Here is a 21,347-nt window from a genome sequence, read left to right on the forward strand (position 1 = left end):
TTTGAAACGCTTCCTAGACACACAGACACACATACATACATACACACACACACACCCAACCACACATACACACACATGTAATTTCACACATGAAGGGGAAAAAGAAAGACACTGACATTTTTTAATTTATCAACTTACTTGTGTTTTGGTTGTTGTAAACCATGTGAAATTCAAACTGTCAACAGATGACGGTACAAGTAATTCAAATTTGAGGGCTTCATATTTAACTTCTCCATCACGTACATAGTAAAGCTCTGTCTCTAGCAGACCTGGAAGAAATAAAAGAAGTTGACAATGTCAGTTTACAGTTTGATATGTTGGGAATGTGGCAGAAACTTGACTGCGTGACAGTGTCAGCGCCCTCTATTGACAAAGAAGGGAAGAACTGCCATTCACAGAAATAGTCATCAATAAATTCAACACAGCAGCATTTCAACATTAATATTACAGAAAACCTCCAACGATGGAAATATTGCACGTAACAGCATATCATCATGTATCAGGCATTTTAAAATCAACATTTTCAAAATATATTTTAAATCAACACTAAACTGCAAGATAATTATCAGTCTAAACTTGATTTTGACTTGGAACTATGGAAGACTTTAAACATTTGGGAAATGTTTGAAATTATTCATTTTTCCCGATGTACATAAACAGAAATATCTCCCTCAATTCTTTGAAAATGAAATAAAGATAACTAGTTGACTCGTATTCTAAATATGAAATACTCTATGTACATCCTGCATATCTGCATGGTTATGAAATACTACATGTACTCATTTTCCCGCCAAAACATTTCATAAAAAAATTCTTGGTTTTTTGTCATTTTTGTCACATTGTCACATAATTTTAGAACAAAATCTTACACATAATCTTTATCATAAAAAATTGATTAAAAAGTGGCAATTTTTCACAGAATTTATAAAAATTTGAATCAATCCCAAACATTAAGTGGTAATTATGGTGGGGTCATAGTTCAAGTTGTTCCATTTTTCTATTACATTTCTTTAATGAAAACAATCACTAACATTAGCCTTGCTGTGTGTTTGCTATTACAGTCAGCTGGTTTATTTTAGCAAACTACTGAACCAAGTCAGACTTTACAAATATTTGACACCAAATGTTATCATCTGTAAAATTTATCTAAATATACATCACCCTGACTTTCTGCTGACTACAACTGGTTTACAAAAAGAAACTTTAATTTTTCTGTCTACTACAGATAAAACATTAAGATCCATCAACACTATAGGGTTGGCACAGTGGCTGCACATTTGTGTGTGTGTGTGTGTGTGTGTGTGTGTGTGTGTGTGTGTGTGTGTGTGTGTGTGTGTGTGTGTGTGCGTGCGTGCGTGTGTGTGTGTTTGTTTGAGCCAAATTTGATGACTACATTGCAGCATTAGTGCATGAGGGCGTTACAGAAGACAGCTGTGCTACAATGCCATTGGCATTACTGTAGGTTTCCATTTAGGCCGAACAATAAGTACAGTCAGAAAATCTTTTAATAGTTTTGACAATATTCTGGAGATCGGAATCATCCCTGGCAGTGAATTCATATAACCTTCACTGGCTAAAACTTTTTTTTTTCATTTTAAGGTTCACCTCACCGCAGTGGCTACCATAATGAAAATTCACACTTCAGTAAATTCTACAAAATTAACTTGGTATGGCTTCAATCAATTTTCATACATGTATAACTGACATAATGTCTTGTTCATATTCACAGAATCCAGGTAGTGAGCAGATGCTGATTAAACCTTGCTGTTTATTCCTTCTTTTTAACTTGCAGCTATACAAATTTACCTCACAGGTAGCCTTAAATGTATACCTTAATCTTGTAGGTATTTTTACAGATAAACATCTGAACATTAATCTGATCACAACGCCAGTTATTACGATCTAGCAATATATAATAAATTTCAGGTTTTACTTTTCATCAATATGAGAATTTCTGGGGATCAAAAACGTCTTTTTTCAGTCTGGCTATGACAAGATGTCCAAAGTATACAATTGAACATTTTCATAATTATCAACAGAAGATACAGATAATATTTTATATCAATCAAATTACACCTAGTTTTGTAGTTTTTGTCTAGTGTCAACTTAAGGTTGTATTTCTTACACCTTCCACATATTGACATTCTGACATTGGGATTAAAAAACTGAACAAGACTGTATTCATTTTGTCAAAATTTCTCTTCAATATCATCTCAGATTACAATTTTCATTTTAGGTACATCATCAAATGGAATCCAAAGACATTGTGGTGATCTGATCTTTTTGTGGAGGTAAAAAATAATCTGGTGAAACTCTATTATCAGATAGCATCAGCTTGGAGATTATAACATATACTGAATTTCATTTCCAATTCTACTGCAAATATATCTATTTGGGCACAAACATTTTAACAGTAAGATAATTTTTCTCACATTTAAGTCTACTTTATTTGGATAGAGACTTTTTATTACAATGTATTTATAGATATATAATGTTTGTAGGTCAACACTTTTAGATATTATTCCCCAATGTTTTTCTTTGTTCAGCCAAGGAAAATACAAGTGACCTAAGGGGCCTTGTCACTACAAGTCATTAGACAAGTAGTGACAAGGACCCTTAGGTCACTTGTATTTTCGGGCTGAATGACGAAAAATATTGGGGAATATAAATCATAATTATATCTTCTCAAACATAATCCCAGAAAAACAACAGCGATGTAGATAATTTCTCTCGCAAAAATAAGTACATAGTGACTAAAATGTCATCGTACATGAACATGATGTACCAGTCTGGTATTAATAAAAATAAATCTTTGAGAACTAGCTGAAGACTGTGAAATCTCAAAATTTTCTAGTGGTGTTTAGACTATATTGGTACAGCACTATTGATATTCATATTCAGTGAAAATCTTGAATTGAATCTGAATGCATTGACAACATAAACTTGCTTCCACTGTACGTAATACATGTATGTCTCTGTTTAGTAAAACTTGCCAAAAAGCAATCTACCATAATGAAATCTCATGACAGAAGGTACATGCAGCAGCTTGAGGGTTTATCTGAGCATTTTAGGATTAATATTTTAAGGATCATTTCAAAATTTTACTATATTCGATCCAAAGTATGATGGAAGGCTGCTGGGCACTGTAATCTGTACTTTGTGAAATTGTATGCTGTGTTTGACAAAGAATTCAAAAGTAAAAATATCTGATCCTCAGTCAATATGATAATATGTATAAGTGAGAGTGGGCTTTGTCATCAGATATATGTGAATGCTGGTCTGCAAGTGACACTAATATCATGAGAGGGAAAATATAGAAAAATGTTAATAATGTTATACTTATTAATATGTATTAATATGTCATGGCAGATTACATGTATATTTATGAAATGTAAAGGAAATCTTGTATGATGTAAATATTTCGATATGTATATCTTACATGTAGCTGGTGCTACAGAGTAACTGTTAATTTTTTTTGTAAAAAGTATATAAAATCTATAGGCGTTCTTCACCCCATTTTATCAGTCCCCTCCCATTCCCTCTCCTTCTTGAGTTTTGAAAGCACTGTAAAAATACTACATGACATATACATGTAGATATATATTACTGTGATAGGGCTGGTCCAACGTTTTAATTAGTGCATATTTCATATCCTATACCTACATTGTGAATATACCACCTAATATGCCACTTAAAATGTACCACCTAATATACCACCTAATATACCACTTAAAATGTACATGTAAGGTCTTTTCAGAGAGAAAAGTGCATGGTGGCTTACACACTGAAAGAAAAACATACAAATATGCAACCACTACCATGTACGTGCATCAACCTCATACAAACACTTGTACTAGTGGACTATAAAAGTTGTAGTTTACAAACTGTATGTAAGCTTGTTTTCTACAATCTCTCTCTCTCTCTTTCCATAGAACACTATATTTAGTAAAATCTAGCTAAGGTGAACTGACTGTTTATAGAGTAGTCCTATCAATACACACGAGCAACGTCTCAGGTTTCGTGTCAGGAAGAAATTAATGCAAGATTAGATTTCAAGGAGAGGAGCCAAAAAACAAATACCAGGAATATTTAGTTTCTCCTATTGATTGATTACGGCTGACGGGAAGAACAGTAACAACGTGTTAGTCTGGATAAGAATGTACATTTCGTGTCTCTCGTTGTTGACAATATTGGCCTATGATTGAAACTTTACAGATGGCGTGTCACTAGTAAGTCAACACAACAAGCTTTACTCTGTAGGTTTCACTTACTTTATACACGGCTTGTCTGTTTTCTACATGATGTACAATAATAGTACTACAGTGTCTCTGGTTTCTACAAGCTATGTAAACTAACAACTATTGCTATTGCATGTACACTGTAATAGGTTACGTTATTATGGCTGATAACAGTGTCTTGGTGATACAGATACAGGCAATCACTGCTTCATCGTGATCATAATATCAACGCCAACATGTCACAATAATAGTTTGGGGGGTTTGTACATTGTGTGCAGTTTGTCTTGTGTGCTCTGCCATGGGGGAGGTGGAGGTGGTTGAGGGGACAACTGTCACAGATGCCAATAGGTGAGGGTCAGTGCGAAAAGGTCTGCCATATATGGTATGTTACTAGTACAGTATACAGTTACCAATGGAGTTTCCCCACCCTTGCGATGGTCTGCCATACGTTACTAGTACATTGTAGTTGCCAATGGTTTTCACTACACAGCAGGAGTAATAATTTGTATCTATAAGAGGTAGAACAAAATGTGACTATGAGGTGACATGTGACTAAGATTCAGCTGTAGTTGCAGCTGTGTACCTGAGTTTGACTGGATAAAACTAGATGCTTGATTTCTATAGGTTTGTTTATTGGTGTGACAGTGTTTGCTTTGTTTTGTCTTTTTGGTGAATTAGTGTGTCAACTACCATTTGTCATGCTTCACAACAAGCTGAGTAGTAGAATCAGTCTACCTTGAGTCAATATTGACTTCATGTCACTCTGGAGTCTTTTTACTCTGTCATGCTTTCTATTTCACAAAGTGGTCCAGCTTTCAGCACGGTTTGGGTCTACTTCTTCATATTAACAATTGTATATGCTAAGCTCCCTTTATATAGAAAGAATTATTGCTCTATTTCTGGCTTGGCAGTACATTACACATATACATTAGTAACTGTTTTCACATACTCCTGTAAGTTTTATGGCTGTTTTTATACATTGGACAAATTTCTGTCTTTTGTGTTTTTATTTTTTGACACTTTGCAAACATTGAAAGCAGAACATAAAGGTAGGAAAATTAGTTATTAAGAATTAAGCATTTCCCAATTTCATTAAAATTATATCTACTCAACAATTTGATTTTAGTTATGTTAAAATAAACATTATTTATGATAAACATGTATATGTGAAATTACTGTGTGTTGCCTCCTCAAATTTACTTTCTAAGGGGTACACTATTTGATTTCTGGGGATGGGGGTGGCTGGAGGATTTGGATCCAACAGCAAATTTTTTTTGGCCACCACAGGCACAACAGCAAATTTTTTTCACGCGGAACTAGAAAGCAAATTTTTTTTGCCAAGTATGACTACAGCAAATTTTCTGGAAGCAAATTTTTTTCTGTCTTACACTGATCAGCAAATTTTTTCCACTTTAGCCTGACAATTTAAAAAAAAAATCTAAAAGGTGGCAGAGTTGAAAGACCTTTACATTCTACTCATCACACAATCACTTTAGCTATTATATATAATTCCTGTTTGTTTCTATCTAACAGTTACTGATGACGGGCACTTGAAATACTCTTTGACAGTGCCGACAACTCACAACTTAATCAGTTGAGAAAGACTATTCTAAGGAGCAAGTAGAAACTTTTACATAAGCTATCACCTTTAAAGCTGCACTAGTGAATTCAAATCATTTTTTGAAACTGTTTTGAAACTTATTTCTAAAAAGATACACCCTGAAAAGTAGAGAATCATTTGTGTAGCTGTAAACATAATATGGTACAATTATTCCAAATAAAGTGATTTTTTGGGTCTGTACAGCGCCCCAAATGTAGTCACAATTTCAACCTATTGCTGTATATGACAAGCCCTAATTAACATGTCAATGTCTAATTATCAATATTTCAACCATTTTTAGTGAATATATTGTTGGTTGTGTGATTGAAAAAATAAAAACACGAACTTGCAGCAAGCGTAACTTTAAAGAGAGCTAGTCTTGAATAACAAAACTGCAATGAACCCTGGGATATGTCAGTTGGAATAAGATAAATTGTGCACTACTGTGAGTGTTTTCATGTCTTTATGTCACATGGACCAATGATTTTGCAGCATGATTTGTTTAATGGTATGGAAAACGAAAAACACTTCCCGTTTATTTCTTCTTCTGACACTTTGGAAAATAAGAACCGAGCAGACTGTACAGGCGGCCTGGGGTGTGAGATTACACTACACAACAGAGTGAATATCATTGATATTCAGACTGCGTCTTATTTTGGGTTTACACTGTACTTCAATCCTTAGCTGACTTTAAATTGCTGTAATTTAGCCTACAGCTACAGTCATGGGGTTTGAGAACTGATGAGAACTTGTAATAATGAGATCTTGTACCAACATGTATCAATGCCGAATACTACCACGCAAGTACAAAACAATTTGGAAAAAAAACGATGGCTTTCGGTGGTGGGGGAAAAAAATCACACAGTAAATGTCATAATGAAAAGAAACCTTGTAGAAATGTGTGCAAATTGCGATATTTCAGATTAGGGACAAAACAGAATTACGTGGAAAATACCACAGAATAAAAATGTATTACTAGTAATGATACATAGACCTTGTGGGCGCATGTAACATTTAAGGTAACTTCAGAATGGGGACAAGACAGAATTATGGGGAAAATTAGAGCTTCTGGGGAAAATCCCAACATACAATAAATGTATTACTATTGCACTACATAACGATGGAAAGAGACCTCACAGGAGGAACATGCAGAAAATTGAAGTTACTTCAGGATAAGGACAAAAATTAAAAAATGAGATGGCTTTCATGGAGACAAGTTAAATGTGGAAATGAACATATATATAGAAAAGTACCTCTATCTGTTGTTGGGGCTTCTAACACTGTATTGGTGAGTGGAGGTGGGGTGGATAGATGAGGGTAGGGGTATGTGAAGTCTTTCTGAGGAAACTTACCACAAGACATGTCTAAATAGTGTCTGATACATTTTTTATGAGAAAGAAAAATTACATGTGAATATCTTCCCACAAAAAGATTTTTCAGAATTAAAAAAATATGTGAAAATAACATCAAAGATTTTGTATAATAAAATATATTTGGATGTTAATCAAATATCAAAATAAATATTTCTTAATACGTGCAACATTTTGAAACTCAAAAAATTGAATATTTTGTACAGCAATATTAATTATTCATCACAATATTTTGTAATGAATATCTCTGAAATAAAATGCCACAGGAAAAAAACCGTAAAACATTCCAAGATTACATTAAAAATTTAGTGTTATATTGTAAGAGAATCCAGTATTTTATCATCACCCCCAGGACGACACTACAGCTTTGCTTTCATACATTATCTGTGAAATTTGAAACCCTTTTGCCTTACTTTGATATCAGCCCCTGGAGAAAACATGATGCATTTTATCAAAAATTTTGAATAATTTAACATTGTCTGAGAAGCACTAGATATACATGTCATGCATTAATTATGTTTCTGTCTTGTAGCTGCTTGTCATATCGACGACTTTCATCTGCCAAGTGATAATATTACAAAAGGTGAATTTTTTTACAAATTTTATATTTTTTTGGGTGAAATTTGACTCAAAATTCAAACAAAATTAGATTTATCACTTCAAAAAACTGAAACTTTTGTTCTTTGTGCTTGGCTGTCAATGTGACACCAGTGGCGCACAATAATTTCTAGTGACACCCCAAAAATTCATGTTCCCCTACATACATGTACATTTGTATCTGTAACTATGCAGTGACTGGCATGAAGACCCATACAATGTCTAGCACTTTGACCAACTACAAAATTTAGTCTTACATTTTCTGATTAATATTCCTAGATAGCAGAGAGTTTGCAAACTGAGTGAGTGATATAAATTTCCTCTGACCAGTCACACTGTGAGTACTATGTATAGTGATGTCATTCACAGCAGTAAGTTGTGTTCTCGAAAGTGATATTTTTATTATCATTGATCACAAGTGTCATTCGTTGATGACCAGTCTCATCTGACCTTAAAAACACAAATCATGATCTACAATTTCTAGGTTATGACAGTCATGTATGATTTCTGGTATACGACAATTGGCTGGTGACCATTTCAATTGCATGGAAATCTCCCACTGAGTTAGACATGCCACTCAGTTCAAAGGCCGATTTTAATGTGACCTGTTTTTTTTTTTAAAAACAAGCTGTCAAACCATTTTATTATAACATATTTATTATAAGAACATTTGATGATAATCAAGAATTTACGCCTGTATAAAACTTAAAGTGCTCTTCCTAAAATTTTTGCTGTTGCAATTGTACACTGAAATTTATCTCTGCAATTGATTTTGAAAATAATTTTATATCTGTATAGGTCGTATTTCAAGTGATAAAACAAATGAACACAGTGTTTGCTAATATTGGGTAATAACAAACTCAGTCTGACCAAGAAGAAGTTCTCATAATATACAACATATACATGTACTACAGTATCTGTCTTGTCCTTTACCAATGTACATATATACACGCATAGTAGTTTATAATGTGTAATATCCCCTTTATTTTTTGCTTATTACAAAGAAAAACAAGTTTTCTAGGAGATTGAAGACATTCCTTGACATCTCTGGTGTTCTAATATTTGAAACAAAACATACATGCATCGATCACCATGATCACTGCTGGCATACACATTAAATGATAAAACTGTGACGCGTCAATCTTTCCCTGGTGTTGTAATATTTGAAACAAAACATACATGCATCGATCACCATGATCACTGCTGGCAAAACATTAAATGATAAAACTGTGACGCGTCAATCTTTCCCTGGTGTTGTAATATTTGAAACAAAACATACATGCATCGATCACCATGATCACTGTTGGCGTACACATTAAATGATAAAAGTGTGACGCGTCAACCTTCCCTGATGTTGTAATATTTGACAACAGAACAGAACAATTGTCACCTCTGCTGCAAAACTGAAAAGTGTTTTTTCCTTGATGTTACAATATTTCACAACAGAACATACATGCATCGATCATCATCATCACCACTGCTGTAAAACTGTGAAGTGTCATATGTGACTGACACCTAGCCTTTCTGCTAGGAGTATCATCTTCCTCACTTTTGTCACCTTTTGAGGAGTAAAAGCACTGTGGCGCCATGTTCCCACTGTGAAGTAGGTCCACCTGATTCCCTCATCCTGTTGAGTGTGACAAAATTAGGTCCTCCTAGATCTCAATGAGTCATCATAACACTTACACATTTGACATTTCAACTTGCTTGCTGTGTTGTGTTGGCCTACATCAGTGTTCAGGGTGAAAAAAATACAGTATCTTTGCTGGAAACACTGATGATTTTACTACTTTTGTCAGTACTGATAGCATCATCGATCGATGACTCTGTTCATTCAAACTTGCTTGCTGTGTTATGGTGTACATCAGTGTTCAGAAATAAAACGTAATGCTATTCAGGCACATTTACTCTAAATGTTGGCATAGAGGCAGGAAGGACTGTGTTCCTATACCTCCATGATGTTGGTGATAGTAATAATTTTCAATACTGTTTATATTAAAAGTGACATATCTTCACCTGCTTGCTGTGTTGGCCTACAGAGAAACTACATGTATATTTGTACCTGTTCATTGTACCCACAAAAACACATATGGAAACCCTACGTGTACACAGAAACTCCCTAACCTACCTGTACAGCCAGTGCACACCAAATTATGGATCTTGGAATCCAATACAGAAGGCTCCATGAATGAATAGTTCAGAAACAACATTGTACAACCAAATAGATGTCACGTCTCCCTTCCCCTTTCCCTAAAAGGTACTAGTAAATTGATGAATTATTTTGAATAATCCTGAAGATGGATATTACATGCTACTAGAGAGGTCATCATATTTATGAAGGAATTGACCCATAGATTCTCATAGTCATCATTATTTATATTCAGTTTTAAGTAGTTCTGTCAGTTGTTTATAATAATTGTAAATTGGACATGACAGAGACAAATCCTTTTAATCACACAGTTTATCATTAAAGTGTTTTGGAATGAATTTATGTCAGACAGTAGGGAGTCATGAATCATTATGGTCTGGTTTTTGTACTAAGCAGAGACATAGAACATGATAATTCGCTGTCATCAACTACTTAGTCTGTTATCAACATTATAAGCCCTGTCCCTACCTGAATCAATTTGAAACCAAATCAAACTCAATTGATTTAGTTAAATCGGTTCAAAGTGGTTTCTGTCCCGACATGAGAAAACAGAACAATGGATTTGAATTGATGAAACTTTTGCTTTTGAGTCAATTCAAAATTTACTTTGAATTTGTTTGCACATACCCCCCTGTGAACAACTTCTATATAAATTTAGACACAAAAATGACTGCAAACAATAATTTTTACACAGACTAGTTTATGAAAGCCTAACTTTTTGATGAAAGAAAAAATATCAAATTGTCTGAAACTTCAAATTCTGTTCAAAGATACTATTTCAACATACGATATTTGTACCTTCAGGTAATAATTTCTAAGTCCATTATGTGGATTCCATTGTAAAATATACTTTCTTGTACTGAGTATTTGAAATAAGTACTTGTAGATTACTGCCTGAAGGACTGTCTGAGACTTAGATTGTGTAGTGAAGTAGTTGCTTCCATTTGGCATTATCCTGTACTCACAGTGGTCTAAAGTATATCCAAGGAGCCACTTTCAAGACTGCATTCTAGGCAAACATAGATATCATTATCTCTTCATAGTATCTATAATTATGAATTCTTTTCCTCCATCGTCATGATTTGAATCATAATATTGTATTATTTTAGCCTGTCTAAAGTGACTCTGCTATATTTTTTCACTACAAATTACCATTGCATGGACCATAGCCCCTCCACCCACGTGGAGGGTCTATGCATGGACCGAGTCAGAGATTCAGTTAGTCAGGGTGAATCATTGGTCAAAAATGGTCCTAGGCTGAATTCTGGCATTTTTGAAGAGACAGTTTCAGTATGACTATACATGTATGTTTGACCATGGTGAATTTGTGCAATGGTCAAATCCCAGGCTCCAGTCATCACGGTCACACAGAATTGTTCTTACCATGGTATTATGGTTAACATGATGGCAGCCATGCACACATACTCATTCTGTTAAGTAGTAGTAGAGTCCACTACATCATGTACATTTTTGTAGCCAGAAACTAGAAGGTTGCATAAACTCAAAATCTTCCCATAGGTGAGGTATTTCCACCGTACAGAAAAAGTACACACTATAGGCGTCAGATTTAGATCAACTTTGTTGGGTAATCTGGAGGTGGGGCATCGTTGCAAACCACGGCCTGTTTTACGACAACGTTCTTAACGAGCCTCCCACAGGTATATTTCAAAATGTAGTGGTAGAAATAATAACTCTGGCTTGCGAGAATGGAGGTGTGGAGGGGGTGATCAGTTTGTGGTTTGAGATAGACTTTAATAGATGAACTACATGTATAGTGGGTCAGAACTGTGTAATTCAGGTTGATAAGTTTGTGGTGTGCTGATAGACTTAATCCACTTGGATGAGATTCAAAGCAAGCTATTCATTCCAAAATTAGCTTGTCTCATCCCTTCCCTCTCTCATTGTGTTTATTGTCTGCCATCATCATGTCAATTCCAAATGGCCTTGAAATACCTTTACACATCTCTCAAATCAACAACTTTCTATTTGCTTTACAGATTCTTGTCTCTTTGTTGTGACAGTCGTTTGTCAATGTCATTTTTTTTCTTGTTAGTTATGTCCACATTCATGTTCAATGACGTGTATTCCAAATCAATCTCATGCATCTAATATTGCGTCATGAGTTATCTAACATGCAATTATTTCTGACATGTAATATGTGATGGTGGATGACTTCAATTGATTGCCAATTGGTTGTTGGCCAGGTGTGCTATGTGAATGACTGGAGGATTTACTTGAAGTCATTGCTGATTGGTTGTTGGTTAGGTGTGCTGTGAGAATGATTGGAGGATTCATTTTAAGTCGTTGCTGATTGGTTGTTGGTCAGGTTTCCTATGTGAATGATTGGAGGATTCATTTGAAGTCATTGCTGATTGGTCAGGTTTGCTGTGTGAATGATTGGAGGATTCACTTTAATACGTCATTGCTGATTGGTTGTTGGTCAGGTTTGCTATGTGAATGATCGAAGGATTAAGTCATTGCCATTGTACAATGGTTACATATTGGCCAGGTGTGCTGAATGTTTTGAGGATTCTTATTAAGTCATTAAGTCGTCGTCGTCGTCGTCGTCGTCGTCGTCGTCGTCGTCGTCGTCGTCGTCATCGTCATCATCATCATCATCATCATCATCATCATCGTCATCATCATCATCGTTGCCATCACTATCATCACCACCATCATCGCTGTTGCCATCCTCATTGTTGCTGCCACCATCATTGTCATCATTGCCATTGTCGTCATCATCATCATCACCATCATCATCGTCATCGTCGTCATCATCATCATTGTCATATTCCTCCTCATCACCATCATCATAATCTTAAGTGCACCACACAGCATTTCAGTTCATTTCTTATATGGTATTTAGAAAAACCCCACCTATTGTAAACTTGATACAGGATGTGTTTACAGGTTATCAACACTTTAGTCAAGGCTATTACCAAAGATATCAATGTTTACATTTTTTACTTGAGTAGAATATCAAACAAAACCTTGGCAAAAACTGAGCAACATTCAACAGTCCTCAGCTTTCGTATTCATGCAGTCATAACACATTTATACAGATTTTGAAGGATGTCGGTATCACAACAGTGTCACAGTCAAGTGAAATACTAGACTGAGAGTGTCGTTGTTGTGATCATCATCACTTGCTAGTGAATGATATTGTATGGAGTACCTACTAACACACAAATCACCTCACTGCTTCTTCAGTAACAGTCTATTTACTCTACCCTGTTGAATGGATTTTCAACTTTAATCAGCTGCTCAAATATTGTCGACTTAAAAATTGTTTGAATCAATAATTTTTCATAATATATCATTTAAAACATCAAGACTTTATTTGTATTAAGTTCTAGTATTTGTACAAAAATAATGCTAAGATGACTTGAAAATCTACAAAATAGTGTCAATGGCATAATTGTAGCACAAATGTAGTTTTCAAAAAAATGTTTATCCATATGCTGATCCATGCTAGGTATAGGTGTTCATTTGCTAAAGTTTTTCCAGTTGTCCTGTTGTTACCTAATTTGCATATATAATAACCTTAGCCTTAGTACCCTCTTATCTGATTGGCTACAGTAATCTGCACACCTGTATTCTTTGTTCTCTGTTTAGTGACCACATTTCAGGTCGATAACATCTGAGCTCTGGTGACTGACACCTGTCCCTTGCTACTAGAAAAATGGAAAAAAAGTTGACCACATTTTCCTTTCTGAAATTTGAAATGAATGACAAATTCAAACATTTAAAAATTATGAGACAGTATGTGAAGGATTCTACAACATAGCAGTGTTCTCATCGCTATAGAGAAAGCACAGTGCAAACACCATCCTTGCCATCTAGGCTGCTGCTTGGCAGGTTTCTACCATGCTTCAAAAGTATTCTACCATCCTTGAGCATTAGTAACCTTTGAAATTGAATGACAAAATTATAATAATACTTTCACATGAAGAGAAATAGCTGATCCCCTGGAACATGTACAATGTATGTGTTAAATAACCATGTCAGAGTTTGTTGGAGTGTTGAAGACATGCATATTATATACGTATCAGTATGCAAACCAATATGCAAATTACCATATTATTTATATTTAAATCAATATGCAAATTAGCCAACAATCTATCCTGGGGAGAACACTGCATGGGAATTGACAGTTATAAAGTGGTGGTGAGGAGAGCAGAATGACTCATTTGAACCCATGCCCTCTCTACACAGGTTGGGTTGTCTTTCCGCTGAGTAAATCACATCTCAAATTAGTCTTATAGTTTTTTCTGTAATGGTTTGTTTTTCACTAGATCATGTCATAGAATGTTTATAAGCATCAGACATAGAAATCATATATCCAATCTGATTCACATCTGATCTTGTAGGAATTAGCTAGATCTCAATTATTCATCTTTTATACTGGTGTTTGTCTTTGATGTTATTTTGAATATTTTGCTGTTTATTTTTTATGTTGTTCTGCTTATATCGCTATTTCATTCATGTTCTTGTTTTGTGTATATTGCCATCTTTTGTTGTTATTCTGAGTATCTTGTTTATTTTTTTTATATATTTATGTGTTTAATTTGTTCTGATGTTGTTTTTTTGAGTTTTTTAATATCACAAATTTTCTCTCTGAATTTTGAGTTAACAGTAAACTTTTTAATCGTATACAAAAATAATTAATACGGCTAAAAATGTTTGAACCGTAACCTAGAAATCCATCTAGACTATGAAATCCCAGACACTATAATTAACACTCCTGATAACAAACATAATACCAGTAAATTCCCCTGATTATTCTCCATACATTATCTTATTGTGTAGTACAATACTTCACTATTACAATGAACACCTTACTGTAAACAACCCTGACACAGACTATTTGAAGTGGTCAAACTTTTTCTTGACTTTTTCTCTTTCATTCTACAAATTTTACACACCAGTATAGTACAAAGGAAAACAGTGCTTTAATCGATACCGTATAGCCTCTGTGGTTTGTAAAGGGTGGTGTTAACCATGTCAGACGGTGAAATTTACCAGACTTAAATTCCCAGGTATATTACAAGGGTTTCTCACCCACTCTATGACACAAGGTATGCTACATGAACTTATAATGCAAGTATTATCTGATTTTCGTCCTCCGTTACTGAGGCTTACCAAACGTTAGCAAAATAACCGAACTATCAAAGCTATGTGATAATTTTGACAGTTATTTCATGATATATAGCTATGCTTCAACTAAACGAAATGAGCATGGTGATTTATAACACTACCATTCAGTGTCTGGAACAGTTAATTGCTACGATTTGTATAGGTCAATGACTTTTCAAATTGCTTCTGCATCACTGAACACGGAAATGAAAGCCAACTCTACAAGGGATAAAACCCAAGACAAAACACATAGTTTGGACTGGTAGAGACAAAACCCAAGATAGAATCTGTAGTATTGACTGGTAATTGACAAAACTGGTACTAGGTAGTTTGGACTGGTATCAGCAGTGATGACAAAACTGACACAAACTTCTAGTCTTGACAGGGAGTGACAAAACTTAGATGACATTTGCAGTTCTGACAGATAGAGGGGAGACAAAACTTAAACAAAATCTGCAGTTCTGACAGGTAGCGACAAAACTTAAGACAAAATCTGCAGTTCTGACAGGTAGCGACAAAACTTAATCTGTCAAAATCTGCAGTTCTGACAGATACATGTAGCGGGGGAGACAAAACTTTGACAAAATCTACAGTTCTGACAGGTAAACACAAAACTTAGACAAAATCTGCAGTTCTGAGAGGTAGCGACAAAACTTAGACAAAATCTGCAGTTCTGACAGATAGCTTGACTTATGCCAGGTATAAGAGAAACCCAAGGTTTTGAATAGTAGCAATAAACAAAACAGTGATAAAACTTGTCACTAAGTTTTGTCTGGATTGGAAGCAACAAAACAGTACCAACAGTTTTGAAGTATAGTTGAAGTCACTAATAACTTTCACTGGGATGTCTTTGGTACTCTATTCTGTTAAGACAACAATGATCCAATTCCATTTATTCTGACAGATCTGTCAATTCCATGCATGATGTTGAAAACGGACTGCATGACAATTCTGGTATTATGAAAACACAGCCAGTCAAACCTTACACGGAATGGTATCGATTGTACTGATAATTCAAGTAATTAAAGGACAGTCACTCATACACTATACATGGAATGATTCAATGGCCGAAAAACATCTTGAGATTTCGATTTGATGCTCCTCGTCTCATCAGACACAATTATCTCACTGTTTTACTCTTTTGTTGATGTTGTTACGGCATCTGAATTCTTATCGCCACAATGGGCCGTAAACCTATTGGTGTGCCATGTTTTTCTTATTAGATAACTAACATCCAGACAATATGGTGACTTTCTAAAGACTTCATCCTACAATGGTAAAGCCGCTAAATCATACCTCAATGAAGTGAAACCCTATTATTGAGCTGTGCAATTATGAGAACAATACAAGAAAACTGCAAAAAGGGCACCACGATGTAAAACAACACGCTGCCCTTTCCAACATACATGTCACTTTGATATTGACCATATCCCTTCCATTGTCTATACTTTGATAAATTCTGGAGTTTTCGTCAAAACTTTGAGAGTACCCCACAACAGACTAGAATTCATCATAGTAAATGACTAGAAGTGTGTGACATAGAACTAATGTCCCTTGACAAAGTCTTTAGATCTAAGACAACACTTTGTCAGTTGTGGCCAGCTGCTTCAAAAGTTTTGTTTCCCTTGTTTTCAATCTTAAACTTCAAGGCTAAGGTTTTACACTGCTACAAATGAACACATAAAGACATCTTACATGTCACTGACTAAAGTTTGCCACATGTACATGTAGATGTTCTACATTCATTCTGGTTGTGGTGGTAGTGATGGTGGTGGAGAGAAGGGAGGTTCTGTGGGTCCAATTAGGGGTGGGAGTGTAGTGGAGGGTAGGGGTGAAAATGAACATTACTGGTTGGGGTACAATGAGTGCCATATTGCAAAAAGTTTTACTTTAACTTTGTTTGTGGAACCCACAGTAAAACTGGAAGTGAATTTTTGTAAAACATCACATTATGATGAAATGTTGGTGCAAAGTTGTGAAACAAAAATTTCAGATGGATGTCCCCGATTCAGCAGTTAATTGGTAATCCTGGCTTAGCAATACTGATGCTATGTCTAGAGTAAATTGAAGCTATTGTTTGCATGATTGCCCTGAATAAAGTCCCAGACAAGTCAGATAACATACACATAGCATCCAACAGCTGAGTGAGGATTTTATTTGATGTAAATGTTGCCTTTGATTAGACTTAATTCTTAATTAGGTTTCTAGGTCACAGCTTAAGTTGCATTTGGTAATAGTGAAGTTACCGTATTGGAATCTAGTTTTTGAAGCAACTAACTAAGTAGCTTTGTCCGAATCACTAAATGTCATCAGCATAACGGTTGTTTTTTTTCACACTAAACTAGTTTTCCTTGGCACACAATTGTAAGATTTGTCATAATGTTAAAGATGCAGCTCCTGTCTGATGTCTGATCCTTATGGCATGGTTCCAGTGATGAGATACCACTGTAAATGTGAGAATGTGGGACAGAATACTGGGCCTTTAAATTCAAAAGAACCATCTCATTAGAATGGTAATTATATTATATCATGCTACTATGCGCCATTCTGATTGGATAATAACTGTGGTAAAATCACATTTTACCATGGCTGGCAGTGGTAAAATGGGCCCCTAAACTAGCATATGAATAGTACATACAAGCTGAATGTGTTCGTTCTTATACCAATAAGTTAACACTTCCCCAGAGTAAAGGTGTGTCAGGTATCCTGTACAATAGTTTGGGTTACAGTAGTCCAAATAATTCCACTGATGACCTTGCGATCGAAAGCAACGATCGATCAGTGGCTTCAACATCACTGATAAGGTACAAGTTCTCCCCATGCAACGAGCCGTCTCAGCGTCCTACTCTCGTTACGCGTTGAATCAAGCAACACCGATTTAACTTTTAACCATCAGTCAAGGTGCGTCAGGATTATTTCAAAACTGTACATTTTCAGGTTCAGTCAATGTTCAATTTGTTAACCATTAAATTAAAGTAGACTGTGTAACGTCGCGTCTCTGACTTACTGTCTCGAGCTTTCTACGATTCAACTGATTCAATGCCGAGACATCTATTTTTAGCAGTGTACAAGATTGTATTGTTCTTATGTAAATATCCAAACAAAATTGTTACTTTCTTTGACCTCTTGCCCCGTTTTCTTTGTTGCTAGTTTTCAATGCGTTTTCGTTATGCATTATATGATGTAAATAAAGTAATTTATCAATGCAATGCAATGCATTGCAATGCAGTGTATGGTTTGTGTTCATGCAGTGTGTGTGGGGGCTACATGAACGTATCCTCTCATTAAAATATGCTCGTTCCCGACGATGTATTACCGACGATCTTTTTCTGTACGTGCGAATTCACCTTTTCGGGCATATAAATAACCACAGAATCACATTTAGAAGAAATAGACACACATTTTGATATAATATAATAGCAATAACTCCCTCCGAAGGCGGGTATACACTCGAATTTGGTACAATTCGCTCCATATAGCACTCGCCATTCGGCTCGTGCTATATGTCGCGAATTGTACCAAAATCTCGTGTATACCCGCCTTCGGCGGGGGTTATTGCTTAACTAGAATGTCTCACCCAACAAAGTATTTACAATGATAAAAGACCATGGGATTAAATTTGGGGTTAAACAGTTCTTTGGCAGAGCTTAGACAAAGTTGGTCCTAAGGCAAAGAAAAAAAATTTGTGTGGTTCCGATAACGGCAATTTCAAAGCATAGGTAGGAGGTGTTTTTTCTTATTTTGATATTTTTTTGTCTGGGTTCAGATTGTTAAAAAGTATGTAGAGGTCAAAGTTCAACATATATTTCTCATCGATATGTTTGCACTTTCTGTATGATAATACAGAAGACATTGTGTGCTCACCATATTCTGCCATGTTGTTTGATGACAAGAAGATAATCTCATCAAATCTCACCATTTCTCTCACGACTTTGCAAAATATTTAGATTTTTCAATATTTTTTGGAATAACCTCAAAAGAATTTTAGGATCAGCAGTGAAAGACTAGGTTGGGTCAGGTTACTGGAACCAAACAATTAATATTTTTCTTTTTTTTGCCTGAACAAAGAGAATGATCCTATAAATCTACTGTATGTGACTCTACTGGTATGATGAAGTCAAAATATTTATACATTGTTAATGAAATAATGAACTTTTTGTTTTCTAATAGAGTCAGAAAAAATGTAGTTAATTTTGTAATTATGTATATATTTTACAATCATATATTACTCAAATTTTCACTAGTCTGTCTAGAATATAAAAATTGGTTATTGAAATTAGCATGCTAATATATGCAAATTCCATGCTAATATATATGCAAATTTGCAACAGCAGGAGTTAAAATTTCTCTGTGGATACCTGGCAGGATGTTGACAAAATTTCTCCAACTGACGAGTTCTCACCATTTTGTAAAGGTCAAAGGTTACATGATTTATTTAGATCAATGCTAGTTTAAATAGCATAGCAGGTGTGCTGCATCTAGGAAAGCCATCAATATCTATCGTCACGATTGGCCTATAATATACCACTTTATGGATGAACACTTTTACAAACATACTAACGTCATTATAATGTATTACTTGTACGGTAACACTGTCTACTTTCTAGTGGAATATTCACTAGCATATCTAGACATCCTATATTAATTATTCATTACAAAAAAATGACTCATTATTATTACCATATTTATATTTTGTTCTCACGATTATTTGCCTCATTTTTTGTTAATTTTGATTTTTTCTCATTAAATAATATTCTCAAAGCTGCACTAGCCATAACTGGTCATATGGGGTATTATTTTTTTGATCCGACAGCCAACAAATATATTCACTGAAAATTGTTAAAACATCAATAATTAGACATTGTACATGTTAATTAGAATTCTATTTTATCTATAATTAGTACAGTAATAAGTTGAAATTGTGATTCATTTGGGTGCTGATTTTTAGGTGCGGACCCAAAAATCAATTCGTTGGATTATTGTACCATATTATATGCAAACTGCTACACAAATATGTTATATCCACAATGAATTCAATACACCTCATGGTGAACAATTATCATTATTATTGTTATTATTATTATACTTTATTTAAACTTGATAGACTGTTGAGCCAAAGGCTAAGACTTCTCACACAGTATTGAGATAAAAATATACAAAAATACAAAGAAGTACAAAATAATACAAACAAACAATATCACAAGCATTGTCATTATATCTAATAAAAAAATCTCAATAAATGTCCAGTTGCTGCTAGATGTATTAATGTTACAAATAAAAATGTCTACACAGACTAAAAAAATTCTTCGGAAGCGAAATCCCAAATTATTACTGATGACTTGTCAGCATCTGATCATCAGGAGTATACAATGGGCTGTTGTTCGGAGTGTGTGATTCAATTCCAAACAATTTTTTGACGTTGTGAATAGATATTTTCATTTGTAATATCAACCAAGAGTTCATGAACATTAATTTCCAGATATATAAACATATTTAAATACTTATTGTGTATCAAGGTTTTTTGATTAAATGTGATTCAATAATTATCTTACTGAAAACTCATCAAACCCATCAAAAATTCTATTCATGAAAACCATTGCATAAAATAAACTGCTTTTTGATTCATGGTGATACATAGTTAGATTGCATTTGAAGCAAAACCATTAATCTCTATAAATAATGAGTAACACTATTTTTTCAAAGTTGGCATAGTTTACAAAATCACTATGTAAATCAATAATTTTTTTAATTAAAACATTGAAACACACAATTATGAATATGTCAGTATTGTTATGTAATTGGAATTAGGAGGAATACAGTGATCAGAAATAATGAAGGAAAACATGGAAGTCATCACGGAATACTTTATGATGAAGGGAAACATGGCAGTCATTACGGGAATAATTTCATGGCTCATTAGTATTTAAGACTTTCTGATGGTGGACCCCAATTGGGATAACTATAAATCACGGACGTGACATGTTTGATAAAATTCAACTGTTTTTGTGGTAAGTAGGGAAGATCCAGAATACCTACATGTAACTTTGTAAAGTATTTTACCATGCCATTGTCTCAGTTACACTTTAAAGTTGTAAATCTGAAAATTTAAGTCCTTAAACATGAAATGTGCCTCAGAAATAAATTTGTTTAAATTTGTACTGTTACGTCATTCAAGAAAACTCCAACCCATTCTCAGTTGAAATCAAGAAAAAAAATCGGGGTCCCAAACAAATTTTTGAAAATGAGATCAAACGTTA

The 21,347-nt window shown here is 34.6% G+C and overlaps 1 protein-coding gene across 1 annotated transcript in view; it reads right to left on the bottom strand.

The window, feature by feature from the left end:
• LOC144442664 (tyrosine-protein kinase RYK-like) overlaps window positions 1-21,347 on the bottom strand; it is a 50,980-nt gene that overhangs the window by 9,061 nt on the left and 20,572 nt on the right. Inside the window, exon 2 of the mRNA XM_078132042.1 lies at window positions 139-269. Coding sequence (XP_077988168.1) covers window positions 139-269 — 131 coding nt within the window. The remainder of the gene's footprint in view (window positions 1-138; window positions 270-21,347) is intronic.

The sequence above is a fragment of the Glandiceps talaboti genome, chromosome 11 (assembly GCF_964340395.1).
Source record: "Glandiceps talaboti chromosome 11, keGlaTala1.1, whole genome shotgun sequence".
Lineage (NCBI taxonomy): Eukaryota > Metazoa > Hemichordata > Enteropneusta > Spengelidae > Glandiceps > Glandiceps talaboti.